This window comes from Dryobates pubescens, chromosome 15 (genome assembly GCF_014839835.1).
Source record: "Dryobates pubescens isolate bDryPub1 chromosome 15, bDryPub1.pri, whole genome shotgun sequence".
Classification (NCBI taxonomy): Eukaryota; Metazoa; Chordata; class Aves; order Piciformes; family Picidae; genus Dryobates; species Dryobates pubescens.
Window position 1 is genome coordinate 10,565,788 of NC_071626.1, and position 12,711 is coordinate 10,578,498.

At 39.3% G+C, this 12,711-nt stretch overlaps 1 protein-coding gene across 1 annotated transcript in view; it reads left to right on the plus strand.

The window, feature by feature from the left end:
* Positions 1 to 12,711, plus strand: part of LARGE1 (LARGE xylosyl- and glucuronyltransferase 1) — a 287,244-nt gene that overhangs the window by 74,458 nt on the left and 200,075 nt on the right. Inside the window, exon 3 of the mRNA XM_009896150.2 lies at positions 5,706 to 5,892. Coding sequence (XP_009894452.1) covers positions 5,787 to 5,892 — 106 coding nt within the window. The 5' untranslated portion in view covers positions 5,706 to 5,786. The remainder of the gene's footprint in view (positions 1 to 5,705; positions 5,893 to 12,711) is intronic.

The following is a 12,711-nucleotide window of genomic DNA, read 5'->3' on the forward strand; positions in this document are numbered from 1 at the left end:
GTGAGTGAAGATAAAAAAAGGAGGTGTCAATCCTGTTTGCCCTCAAAACAGTTAGCACCGTTCCAAGGCAGAATTCATTTGTGCTGTCAACTTACTGGCTATTTTATCTCTTATAGATAGGACTATTTTCTTGTAACTAGTTGAGAAAGAGTGGATTTGATAGCATTTGGAAACCTTACTGTAATCTTTTCCTTTAAAGTCACTTCACAGGACTTCTGAGGTGAATGCTGAGTCTGAGTTTACTTGAAATCCTTCTTTAAAGTCACAATACCAGAGGATTAAGCAGTCTAATTTGGGGAGGAAGAGCTCCAGTGGCAAAAAGATCCAGTGTTTGTGAGCAAAGGGAGCCTTAGCTTTGTTTCACAGAATATTAGGGGTTGGAAAGGACCTCAAGAGATCATCTGGTCCAACCACCCTGCCAGAGCAGGGTCAGACAGGGATGCATCCAGGCAGGTTTTGAATGTCTCCAGAGGAGGAGATGCCACAGCCTTTCTGAACACATTTCTGTGGCATGTTCTTCCATGTGGGAGAAGGTGAAGAGGTTGATGAGACAGAGATGGCATTTTCCTTCTAAGAACTTGAGAAGTGGAATGTATTAACAAAGGGATGTTTATTTAAACAAAGACTTACTACCCAGTTCTTTCATCTTTAATTTTGTAATGTTGGGTTTATTCCACACCCTGCCTTCATGATACCAAACTCTTCTCTCATAAACATCTGTCACATGACAACGAACTTCTGTAACTGGAAGCCCACAGAGCTGCAAGTTAAAAAGCTGTCTATCAAGGAGTAGACTCATTATAACCCCACATTAGCAACATTTTAAAGGAAAACACAAAAATACTGGCTAAGATACTGCTTTTTTTTTCCCTCTTTAGGTTATTTATATTTTGATTCTGGCAAAAAACTGTGAGAAATCTCTCGTAAGGGATGGATGCTACATTGACACGGAGCCAAGGGAAAAGCTTTACAGTAGAAATTGCTCATTGACTCTCTGACTGCAAGTGTAGAAAAGCAGAAAGAATTAGGTAACAGTAATTAAAAAAAAAAAAAAAAAAACAACCCACAGCAAAGCCAAGGCATGAGATTGGAGTATAAACAGCTTTAACTATATATTAACTTCAATGTCTCTCAAAACAAATGGAAGATTACTGGGATAAGATTAACTGTAGCAAATGCAGGGAAATGTATGATGCGGTTGGAAAAGCTTTTTATAGTAGAGCAGTTAAATCCATTTAACTGGGAATTATTTTTGTTTTCCTAATGAAATTACTTCCATTGTTCTACTGAACTTCTGTTGAATGTCCAACGTAGTCGAGCTGTCATGCCTTAATTACAAAAAGAAATCATAGGAGTGGAACACCAATGTGATTAGTGTAGTGTTACATGCTTTAATATATGTGCTGCTCTCACTGGTTGAGAGTGGTTTTACACTTAGCTGAGGAGATAATTCTTGGTTCAAAACAAAACCGCTCTGCTAAGAGGCAGTACAGTTGATGGAAGCATTTGACTGTATATGAAGGTAACAAATATAGTTCTGTTCATGGTTGCCATGTGGAGAGAAGGTCATGAGTAAGTCTTTGTAAAGAGAAACCCAAATATTTTAATTCCTACTGTAACCCTACACACAGACAATGTCCAAGATAGTGTCCTTTTATAGCACCATTAGCAGTAATCAACAATGAGCTGGCCTGAGGTTGCTGGTTTAATGTCTGTTGATCTGTACAAGTGCAGTAGGTTTTATAGATTTTGAGCTGGATCTATTGTAGTGGTATAGAGCATCTGAATTCCTGACAGGAAGACATACAAGCATGGTGTACCCACAGCTAACTTTTGTGGATATTAGTTATTTAATCATATTTCTGCAGTACAATTACATGGTACTTCAGAAGCACATTCAATACATTTAGAATTGAAGACCAAGCCAGAGAATACTCTGAAGTGCATGCACCTTTTCTGTGTCTGCACTACAAGCAGAAAATCTAATTGTGTCTGGAGGAGTGAAGCTGAGACCATATTTCAGATTTTCCCAATCATTTCCTTTTGTTCTGGGGCTAATTTCCATCTCCCTTGCTTTGAGATAAATCCTCTAGAGATGGTTGAAGTTGCAGATGTTTGTGGCTCAGTTAGAGGAGTCTGAAAATACTAACACTGGGCAACAGATGAAGAGGAGCCCAGTGGTCAGAGAATCCTGTGCTTGATTTGGGCAGTTGTTTCCTCATCCTTGTTTTCTCTTTTTCTTTCTAACATATTTCATGCTATCTGTTTCTGATTATGGATGCTTAGTTAGCACAGCTGTTAAGACTGAATGCTATCAGGAGAAACACAGTGCATGGTTTTGTGTAAATAGAGTGAACCATTTTATAGTGCTTGTTATTACTGAGAAGATACGGGTAGCAGTGTCTCATCTGAAGTAGCTTCATTTTTAGCCTGTACCATGAAACTGCTTTGTAAGCCCTTTTAAACAGGTGACATTCTGATTCAGTAGGAGTATGGCTTGAGGGGCAGTAGATGCTGTAGAAATCTGAATTGCAATGGCAAGTCCATATGGCAGACTTGTGTGCAGTGCTACCCTGTTCTATGTTCAGCCCTTGCTCCAACAAGTGTTGTCATTTTCTTCATGATGACATCGGTCTGGCATCTGTTGAGCTTGCAAAGAAAACTAAGTAAAAGAACTACAGTATCTTCTTCCAGTTTATTTGAGGATGATATGTTAGGTAAAAGGCTTTACAGGTAAACCAAATGATAAATATATGATTGAGTTCAAAACTTTGCCTTTAAGCTAAACATCTTCATTATCATTCATGGACCTTTTATACAGTTGCTTGTGTAGGGTTTGCATGGAATGCATTGTCTAGGTGGAGATAAAAAAATCAGCAGTTGTGGTGAGTTTTATATGGTGCAAGTGAATATTTGAAACTCAAGGGAAGCTATTGATAACTTTGGGGAGGTGAGGAGATGGTAGAAACTTCCTTTAAAATAGCTTATGACTCTTTTATCTTTTAAAGCACCATTAAAAGAAATTAACATTGGGCAGCGAGGCTGGTGAGAGGCCTTGAGCACAAACCCTACAAGGAGAGGCTGAGGGAGCTGGGATTGTTTAGCCTAGAGAAGAGGAGGCTCAGGGGAGACCTTATTGCTGTCTACAACTACCTGAAGGGAGGTTGTAGCCAGGAGGGGGCTGGTCTCTTCTCCCAGGCAACCAGCACCAGAACAAGAGGACACAGTCTCAAGCTGTGCCAGGGGAGGTTTAGGCTGGATGTTAGGAAGAAGCTCTTCATAGAGTAATTGGACATTGGAATGTGCTGCCCAGGGAGCACCATCCCTGGAGGAGGTGTTCAAGAGGGGATTGGACGTGGCACTTGGTGCCATGGTTTAGTAATGAGGTCTGTGGTGACAGATTGGACTTGATGATCTTTGAGGTCTCTTCTAACCTTTATTCTGTGATTTCCTAGGGTGATCCACCACAAGATGACTTGTCTGTCTAGGGTTTTTCCTAAATGTCGTCCTAGTTAGTTAAAGATGTGCATGAATGTGCAGAACGATGTGGCTGTTTTGTCTGAATGAGGACAATTTTCCATACTCCTAGTCTTTCTTTGTGGCTGAATTGGGAGTTCAGGGTTGCTCCTTATACTTTCTTAATTCGTGAGGCTACTTTAGATTCATGGCACCACAGAAAAAGCTGAATTTCATCCTTCACCTCAACCTGTTCAAAAACCTAACTAGTATGAATATTTAAAAGAATATATAGGAAAATTATTTCTTAAATATGCATCTCTAGAGATTATGAATGCACTATCAGGACCATAACTCCAACCTTCAGAACCTGGTTATCATTATCCCAAGAAATTGTATGCAGAGGAGGGCCAGAGAAATGATCGGGGGCTGGAACACTGCTCCTGTGAGGACTGGCTGAGGGAGCTGGGGTTCAACCAGGAGAAGAGAAGACTCCAGGAAGACCTAATAGCAGCCTTCCAGTACCTGAAGGGGGCTCAGAAGAAGACTGGAGAGGAACTGTTTAAAAAGGCCTGTACTGGTAGGACGAGGGGCAATGGCTTCAAACTAGAGAAGCGTAGATTTAGATGGGATGTTGGGAACGAGTTCTTTAGCATGAGGGTAGTGGAACACTAGAACAGTTTGCCTAGGGAGGTTTCTGAGGACCCATCCTTGGAGATATTTAAGGTCAGGCTTGACAGGGTGCTGGGCAAGCTGCTCACTGTGGGGGGTGGGACTAGCTGACCTTTGGAGGTCCCTTCCAACCCAAACCATTCTATGGTTCTATGTAGCAAGTGTACAACACTGACGCCAGGAAAATTTATCCTTGCAAAATCTCTGTGGTGAAGCATTCATTGCGTTGAAAAACTGCCACAATGGAATGCTTTTTGTTCTGACTCTGGACAAATTATAGTCTGATTTATCAGTTCCAAGGTCAGAGTACTATCATGGCTTTTAAACTGTAGCACAGTAAAGTGGGCTCCATTGAATGTTCGAGGAATTATCCATAAGTTTGTTTGATTACTGCAGCCAGGTACCTCCAGCAACATAGTTCTTTGTCTGAACCCATTTCTCTGGTCCATAATTCACACTTTGTCTTTAATTTGATTTCAGAATGGACTTTTATTGCAATATACTTGGAGTTGTAAAGCTCAGATATATTTTCATGACACAGAGTAGCCATTATTAATATGTCAGTCTAGAAATGGCTTAATTGCTTATTTCAGCTTAGTGCCAGTTTAAGCACAAGCCAAAGGGCACTGTTATTAAACACCTTGTACTGTCACAGTCTGTATTTCCCTTGTCATTTGTGTAGACCAGTTCTTTTTAAAATAGAAAACATAGGTTCTTTCACATAAAATCTGAACTAGATTTGCATGGACTTAGTATCTTTCTTTCTCTAACTTCCCTAGTCTAACACTAGGTTTCTCTCCATAAAAAAAGATTATGTAATTATGTGAAACATTATTTTTATGACCTGTGTGCCTGCGTTAGTGTAGCTATATTCGTTTTCCTGTGAATAAAACCCATTAGGTTGTTTTAGCATCTTAACCTCTCCGAAATGTAGAACAATTATTTTTTAAAAAGTTAAGATCAGACAAATTTTTTTTCATAAAGACAGTGATACTCTTTAGAATCTCATTCTTTTCTCATCACATATAGGCTAAAGCTCCTGATGTATCCCCATTTTTGCTCATTCTCTTCTTCCCTTTTATATAGCAGTTCATCAGCATTGCTTTTTGATTAGCAAAATGGATAATTTTAATAACATCCCTCTGCCCCCAGACTTTGCCTTTCATTTTCCAATTTGTTCTTTTGAGTTCACGACCATCTGTGACCAGCTCACTGTTTCACTGGTGTGCCTTCTGCTCTTTGGGAGCTAGTGAACAAATAGAGGAGGTTTTCTCTTATCTGGCCAGGGGCACCAGTGCACATAGATATCCAAGAACCCAGGGTTTCTGTAGAGTAAAAGAGTGACTTTGTGTGTATTTAGGTGATATGATGTGCTTTATTGACTTACTGTTTTAGTGTGACTGTCAAAACTTGCTTTATTATTAAGTAATTGTGGATAATTTTGAAATGGGTACTGCTTTGCAATTACAGTAACCCTGTTTTTACCCTTGTTCATTTAGCTCTTTAATAGCACTGGCATAGTCTAAATTTCTGTAGAGAGATAAGATGTTAGTTTTATTTTTTCCTTTCCTTTTCAGGGAGTAATATGTGGGAGGCTGTGGACTACTTGCTTCCAACATAGGAACAGCACTGGGTTGGGAATCTGCACTCCTGAGAGAATGCTGGGAATCTGCAGAGGGCGACGGAAATTCCTGGCTGCCTCTCTGACTGCTCTTTTTGTGCCAGCTGTTACATGGATTTATCTGTTTGCTGGGAGTTTTGAAGGTAGGTGGAGAATAATGCCTGAGGGTGAGGGATGGGGTGTTGAATGATTTGTTTCAAAACAGACAAATGTGAATCAGTCATCATTAATTTTAGTTAAAGTAAATTTGGCTTGGCTTGAATAGGAAATAATTCCCAAGGTACCAAGAAAGGGCCTTCCTTACCTCTCACTTCTGAGTAGGAGGTGATTCCTGGCCCTGGTTATTTCAGTTTACTCTTATTTTTGAACTTCTGTTTCAGATTTGCCCATGCTGTGATCTAGAAGTATTTAAAAAGGCATCCCTTCTGCACATTCTATACACAGTTCTTGTTTTTATAGTACCTGAGACCTGATATATATTGATGACATGCAACACTTGACTAATTTCTGTCCCAAAAATTGCCTAACTAGACACTTCCTGATAGTCTAAACATGGAGGGCCTACAGTACAAGTCAGGAAAATGTGTCTGGCATGGTTCTTTGCCTAGTGAGCTCTTTTAGGTCATGGTCACTCAACCATAGGCTTTCTCTTGTTCAGAGAGCTGATGCTCAGTGGACAAAGGAACATGCAGTGGTATGTAGTTTGTGAAATGTCAGACAGCGGTGGGATGCTGCTCTGTGAGGTGTAGATGTAGCAGTAAAGAATTGAAATGTTTTATGAGCTCCTGATGTAGTTATTTAAATGCCTATATTGCCAAAACCTACAGAAATGAGGCTTTTTAAATTGCCTTTGTGTGAAGATTGCTAGTTGAAATCAATGCCTCTGTGCTTGTTGTGCTAGAAGGCTGAATACAGAAAAATCAGTTAGTACCTATATAAAATGCCTTTATGAAAATCAGTTTGAACCCATATCTCTCTGGGTGGTGGTAGGTTGCTGTAGTTGGGGTATCTTTCTGTTCTCTTCTTTCTTAAATGCTGATCCTCAAGTATTATAGGTACCTTCAGTTACATCAATTTAACTAGCACTTATAATGACGTCTTTCTCCTGAATGTTTTTCTGGCCTTAAAGGACATCAGCATTTTGGTGAGGTTGAGAGGGTTGAGAGATGCTGGGTCTCCTACTTTTTGTTACTTCATATCTTGCCTTGTTTTTTGTTTTTTATTTTAGTGGGGGTGGGGAGATGGGAAGGGGAGATGGAGGATATTTTGTTTGGCAGCAGGTGTGTTATTTTGGCTGGAGTGAAAAAAGCTGATCAGCCTTTGTACTTATCTTAGCATGAGAAGAGGTGTTTCAGCCTTTAAAAACCTGTTCAAACAGTAGTTTGCAGTCTGATAATTTTTAAAAGGCATTGTTTAAAATGTCAAGCTTCTTTCATGTAACACTGGCTGATGAATTTGTGCTTTGTTTCAAAATAAAATTGGATTCCAAGTTAAATTGCAAGTAAGAGCATGCAAAGATTTTTAGTGTGTATCACATACATTTCTGAATTAGTTACCTGCCAGGTACAAATATTTGCTTATGCAAATTTATCTGGTTATTTAAAATTCTGCCTTAATGGGCAGCAACTCCATGAGCTTATTCTAGAATAAAACACTTATGGGATTTGTGTTAAATTGGAAATATAAGAGGTGCTGGCTGCACACTTGAAAACTAATGATCTGGCAGGTAGAATAGTACTGATTTTGTTTGAGTTTTAAAAGCTGAGCAAATGTAGGCCTCACCTTTTTGCTTTTCAAAGAATATTATACTGCCTTGTTGTAATGACTATTTTAATTATGTCCACAATTGATAATGGCATGCTGCTTTAAATTCCTCTGTGTGTAGAATATTTTGTTTTTAGAGAGAGCTCAATACAAATCTTGAAACTTGCTGCTTCGTGGTATTTGAAGTGACTTAAAGCTCTTGCTGTGAATTAAATGCAAACCAGGGAGCAAAGCCTATTAACTATTAAGAAGCCTTGCACTGTAGAAGGACTGGCAATTAAGTAAAGTTAGTTACTCTTTCTGTTATTTTTCTGTATCTGTTTTCTTACAATTTTTGGATGGGGCATAATTTAATCTTTGGTTAAAACCTAAATATTTAACTGAGTAGTAGCCAGTATGTTCCTGGATTTGTAGATATTATGGGCAGAGAGTTAAAGTAGTTTTGTCATTTTATGACATCTTGTTTTGTAGTTCACTGTTTCTCACAGGTTACTTTTGTTTTAAGCTGGTGTCAGCATGGATGCTGAGGAATTTCACATGTAACTGACTTCCAGACAGAGCATGAGCAAGTAACCATCACACTTTAAACCTGACATTCCAGATGGTTTTTCACCTATCTGTCTACCCATATAGACTATAAAATTCCAGCTTGGATATAAGGATGCTGCAGGAGACCACATTGAAGGCTGTGCTAAATTCAAGGGAGATCACATTGCCTGGTCTTCCCTTATTCAAAGATCAAGTAATTTCATTACAGAAGGTAGTGAAGTTGGTCAAGCATGATTTACCCTTGGTGAATCCGTGCTAATTATTCCCTTGTCAGACCTGAGTATTTCTCCATTTGAAAGCATTTGCATAAAGTAGCCAAATCACCTCTAAGTCTTCTTTTTATTCCACTAAGCTGAAAAGGCTGACACAGGAAAGAAAAAGAAAAGGGGGGAAAAAAAAGAATTTTTTAAAATTTTTTTTCTTTTGCAGTTTGGGTTTTTTATGTTCTCTTTTCCTTACTGGTATTTGCAGAGCTGTGTCCAAAAATTGCATCTTCTTCATGTGATTAAGAACAACATTACTCATCCATGTGTTTACATCCAAGAACTTAAGTTACCCAGTTGCTGTAGCATGACAGTGAGATCTCATTTAGAAACCCTTTATAAGCATTTTGTTAGTGAATCTGTAATATGAAATATGCTCTAATGTAGTCAGTTCCCATGTTCTGCTTTATAAATAGTTTGCAATTCTCTAGGATAGAATTTTCCTTTATTTTGGGGGTTGTTTCTCTTGTCAGAAAGTACATTGCAGCCTGTTACTTCACAGTTGTCACTCAAACACTGCCAGTAAGATGCTTCCCTTGGAATATTCATTGGAGGTGGCATTACCCAAGCTGTGACAGCAACAGCTACTAAAAAATTCATTAATCATGTATAAATGTCTATTAGGGTTATGAACCAGAATACTAAAGAGGATTTTGAGTATAGTATAGCCTTTGAACATACCTGGTTACTGTTGTTGTTTGTAATAATGCACAAGGACAGCATAATTTCAGTTATCAGTTACTTTGAATAAAAAAGCTAATTGTTCCAACATTCCTCAGTTGCATTCTAAAGGCAAGGTTATAAATTAGGAAAGGTGGAGTGCATTTAAAAGAGGGAAGAGGAAATAATCAAATAATATGTGATGAATTTTCATTAGAAAGAAAATAGCAATTTCATTACCCAACAATTGCTCCAGAAATAGCATCATTTTTCCAAGCTATATGCAGCAGTTTCCTATTCTTTTTACCATGAAGGTCATGTAAAATGGAGATTTGACACTGTAATTTGACACATGCTCTCTGGATTACTGATTCCTAAAAGCCAACCAAACAAATGGAAAAAAGCACAACCCACCACGTCCACTGTGGCTATATGGCTTCTGCAGATTCAGCCTCCTCAGTTTTGACAGGACAAAAAGCATAGAATCATAGACTCAATCAGGTTGGAAAAGGCCTCAAGGATCATCAAGTCCAACCTGCCTCCGAAGACCTCATGACTGCTAGACCATGGCACCAAGTTGCATATCCAATCCCCTCTGAAACACCTTCAGAGATGGTGACTCCACCACCTCCCTGGACAGCACATTCCAATGGCTAACAACTCTCTCTGGGAAGAACCTCCTCCTCATCTCGAGGCTAAACTTCCCCTGGTGCATTTTAAGACTGTGTCCTCTTGTTCTGGTGCTGATTGCCTGGGAGAAGAGATCAATCCCCTCCTGGCTACAACCTCCATTCAGGTAGTTGTAGAGAGCAATAAGGTCTCCCCTGAGCCTCCTCCTCTCCAGGCTAAACAATCCCAGCTCCCTCAGACTCTCCTCATAGGGCTTGTGCTCGAGGCCTCTCCCCAGCCTCGTTGCCCTTCTCTGGACGTTCAAGAGTCTCAATGTCCTTCTTAAATTGAGGGGCCTAGAACAGGACACAGTACTCAAGGTGTTGCCTAACCAGCACAGAGTACAGGGGCACAATGACTTCCCTTCTGGCCACACTATTCTTGATGCATGCCAGGATGCCAGTGGCCTTCTTGGCCACCTGGGCACACTGCTGGCTCATGTTCAGCCAGCTGTCAATCAATAGCCCCAGGTCCCTTTGTGTTTGGCTGCTCTCCAGCCACTCTGACCCCAGCCTGTAGCTCTGCATGGGGTGGTTGTGGCCAAAGTGCAGCACCCAGCACTTGGACTTGTTGAATACCCTTGAGCCGCAAATTCCTGTGTGGTGGATCCACTTCACGTTGAAAGCCCTGAAGTGTCTGTGAAGCAGTCCTGTGTAGAACATATTTCACAGGAAAGAAACAATCAGCAAAGTAACCTTAGGATGAAAACTTAAGAGAAGTTGTGTGAGATCAGGTAGGGAATTCATGAGAGAGTGGGAAGACTACTGTTTTTTTTCTTAGCTGCAATGATAACATTTTAAAACCAGAGCTTGCCTTCTTTCCTAGGACATGCTTTCCTCAGTTGGCCTCTTTTCACTCCAATTTTGGGCAACTATCGTCCTCTGACAGTATATTTTAGTCCAAGTAATCTGGAGAGACATGATTGAAGCTAGAGTTGGGCAAACACCTCATAAAATACAATAAAGTGAAATGAAGGAAGGCTGCAAATATTCATCTTAGTATTTAAATGGATTCACTTTGATGCTGTTCACACTCTTGTTTTTGTATGCTTTCCATAAATATTCTAGTGAATATGTTAATTGGGAAGACTGTCTACAGAAACAATGATATCCAGTTTTAATATTCATGGGAAGCAGATTTTGAAATCAGATTTGTGAATACTTGAATCAGTAAACTGATTCTGGGAGTTCAGCTTTATCTGGTTAAGTGCCAGAAGTTTATCACATGATCCGTGTGCATGATGAAAACTGCCTGAATTTTTAATACTTGCAGTGAGTTGCTCATAGGAAGAGGCAAACAAATAATTAATTGCTAAAATGTCTAAGACACTTGCAACTGACAAACAAACATCAGAAAATAATCCCTTCACAGTCAACATAATCAGAAAGGGGCAAAATCTAAAACTGCTTTTTTCATTAGGATTCACTCAGTTTGCCTGAATTTTATCTGCTGCGTGCCTCAACGGGATTAAGCAGGAAAACTTAATCCAGTGTCCATTTAAAGTAGAAGTTTAAACTTCTGCACTGATCTTGAGTTAGAATAAAGTTCTGAGAGAAGAGGTTGTGAAGGGTGCCTTTGCATATATAATAAGGATGCTCCTGTGATGTGTGCCTCAGCAGGTTTACAGGAGATGTGTTCTAGTTAAGCTTGGCTTCACTGCAACCCTGTCATAAAAGCTGGTTCTGTGTACATTTCCATTCAGGAGTCAGTTGTGGTGAGTCTTTTATTATCGTTTTTGTCTTTAGGAGATATGCTATGAATTGTCAATTAAGCACCTCTATCTCAACTGCAATCCAGATGCTTTCTTAAATATGTTTGTGATTTATACTTGGGGACTCTACAAAAATAAAATCCATTGTTACACTAAAGACCTCAGGCCAAGTTCTGTTGCTTTATACTGCAAGGCTTGTTTTCTTACAACATCCTTGTTTTGGATATGCAGGGCACTGGTGGAAGTTTGGTTGAAATATGCTGTTGACCAGAAAGTCCCTGCTGTGAAAGCTGTGTCTAGTTCTCTGCTCATCATCTTTAGTGTACAATCCTCACAACTGAATTTTGTTTTACAGACATGAGAGCTCTGATCTGTCATCTAAGAAAATAACATTAAAACTTGAATGTGTAAAGAGATTTACTTCTCATTGTATTGGAAAAGGCTTGCTTATGAGCAGTGACTGGAAACTGGAAGTAGTTTCTGTGGCAAAATGAGGATGTTTTGTAGACATAGAATATGGCATGGTCACATGAAGCTTTGGTAGGTCAAACTGTGGCATTTGTGAGGGGTGATGGTGGTTGGATTTTCTTCTCTCAACCACGCTTTCAATTGAGTTAAATAAAAAACTTAACCATCCTGCTATGCAATTTTATCATCAAGTAGTAAGGTGCACTGAATAGCTCAACGCCTAAATCTTGCTGTGAATGTTGTTTTTTCCTTAGCTTGCTAGGAATTCACATCCTTAAACCAATTTCTCAGCAAATGCCATGAATCTTGCAACAGCTGTTTCTTTTGTCAGCGTGTTGTGTCAAATGAAAGCAAGACCTGATTGTTCTTTTGAATTCCAGTACAGGACACTCGCATTCTCTTCTGACACTCGTTTTAAAAGTTCATGCATATTCATTCATAAAAGCAAGGTAAGGTGTAGGCTTACCTTTGTTCTTTTCTCTACATCTCTTGATTGGGTGGAATGGTTTTATATTTCTAAACATGTCTACTGGTTTTGTCTTGGCTTTCTTTTTCTAGTCAGTTCTTAGTTTGTCGTTTCTGGCAGAAACATAAAGGTCAGAGTGAAAAGAAATTCTTTTACAGGAATAAGTTGCCAGCATCTTTGGAACAGGAATTTATTCTCAATATAATCTATAGGATTTCTCAAAGGTTTTGTTTCATCATTTTGTTTCACTTTGTTCTTTGAGTAAAACTCTGGGGCCAAATGCAGTCTATAAAAGTTGCATTCCTTCCAACAATAAGAGACCTTTGGCTGCCTAAATTCTGTTAGGGCCAAATGGAAGACTACTTCCTGAATATTTCTTACTCCATTCCAAAGGTAAGTATTTAGTAACCTT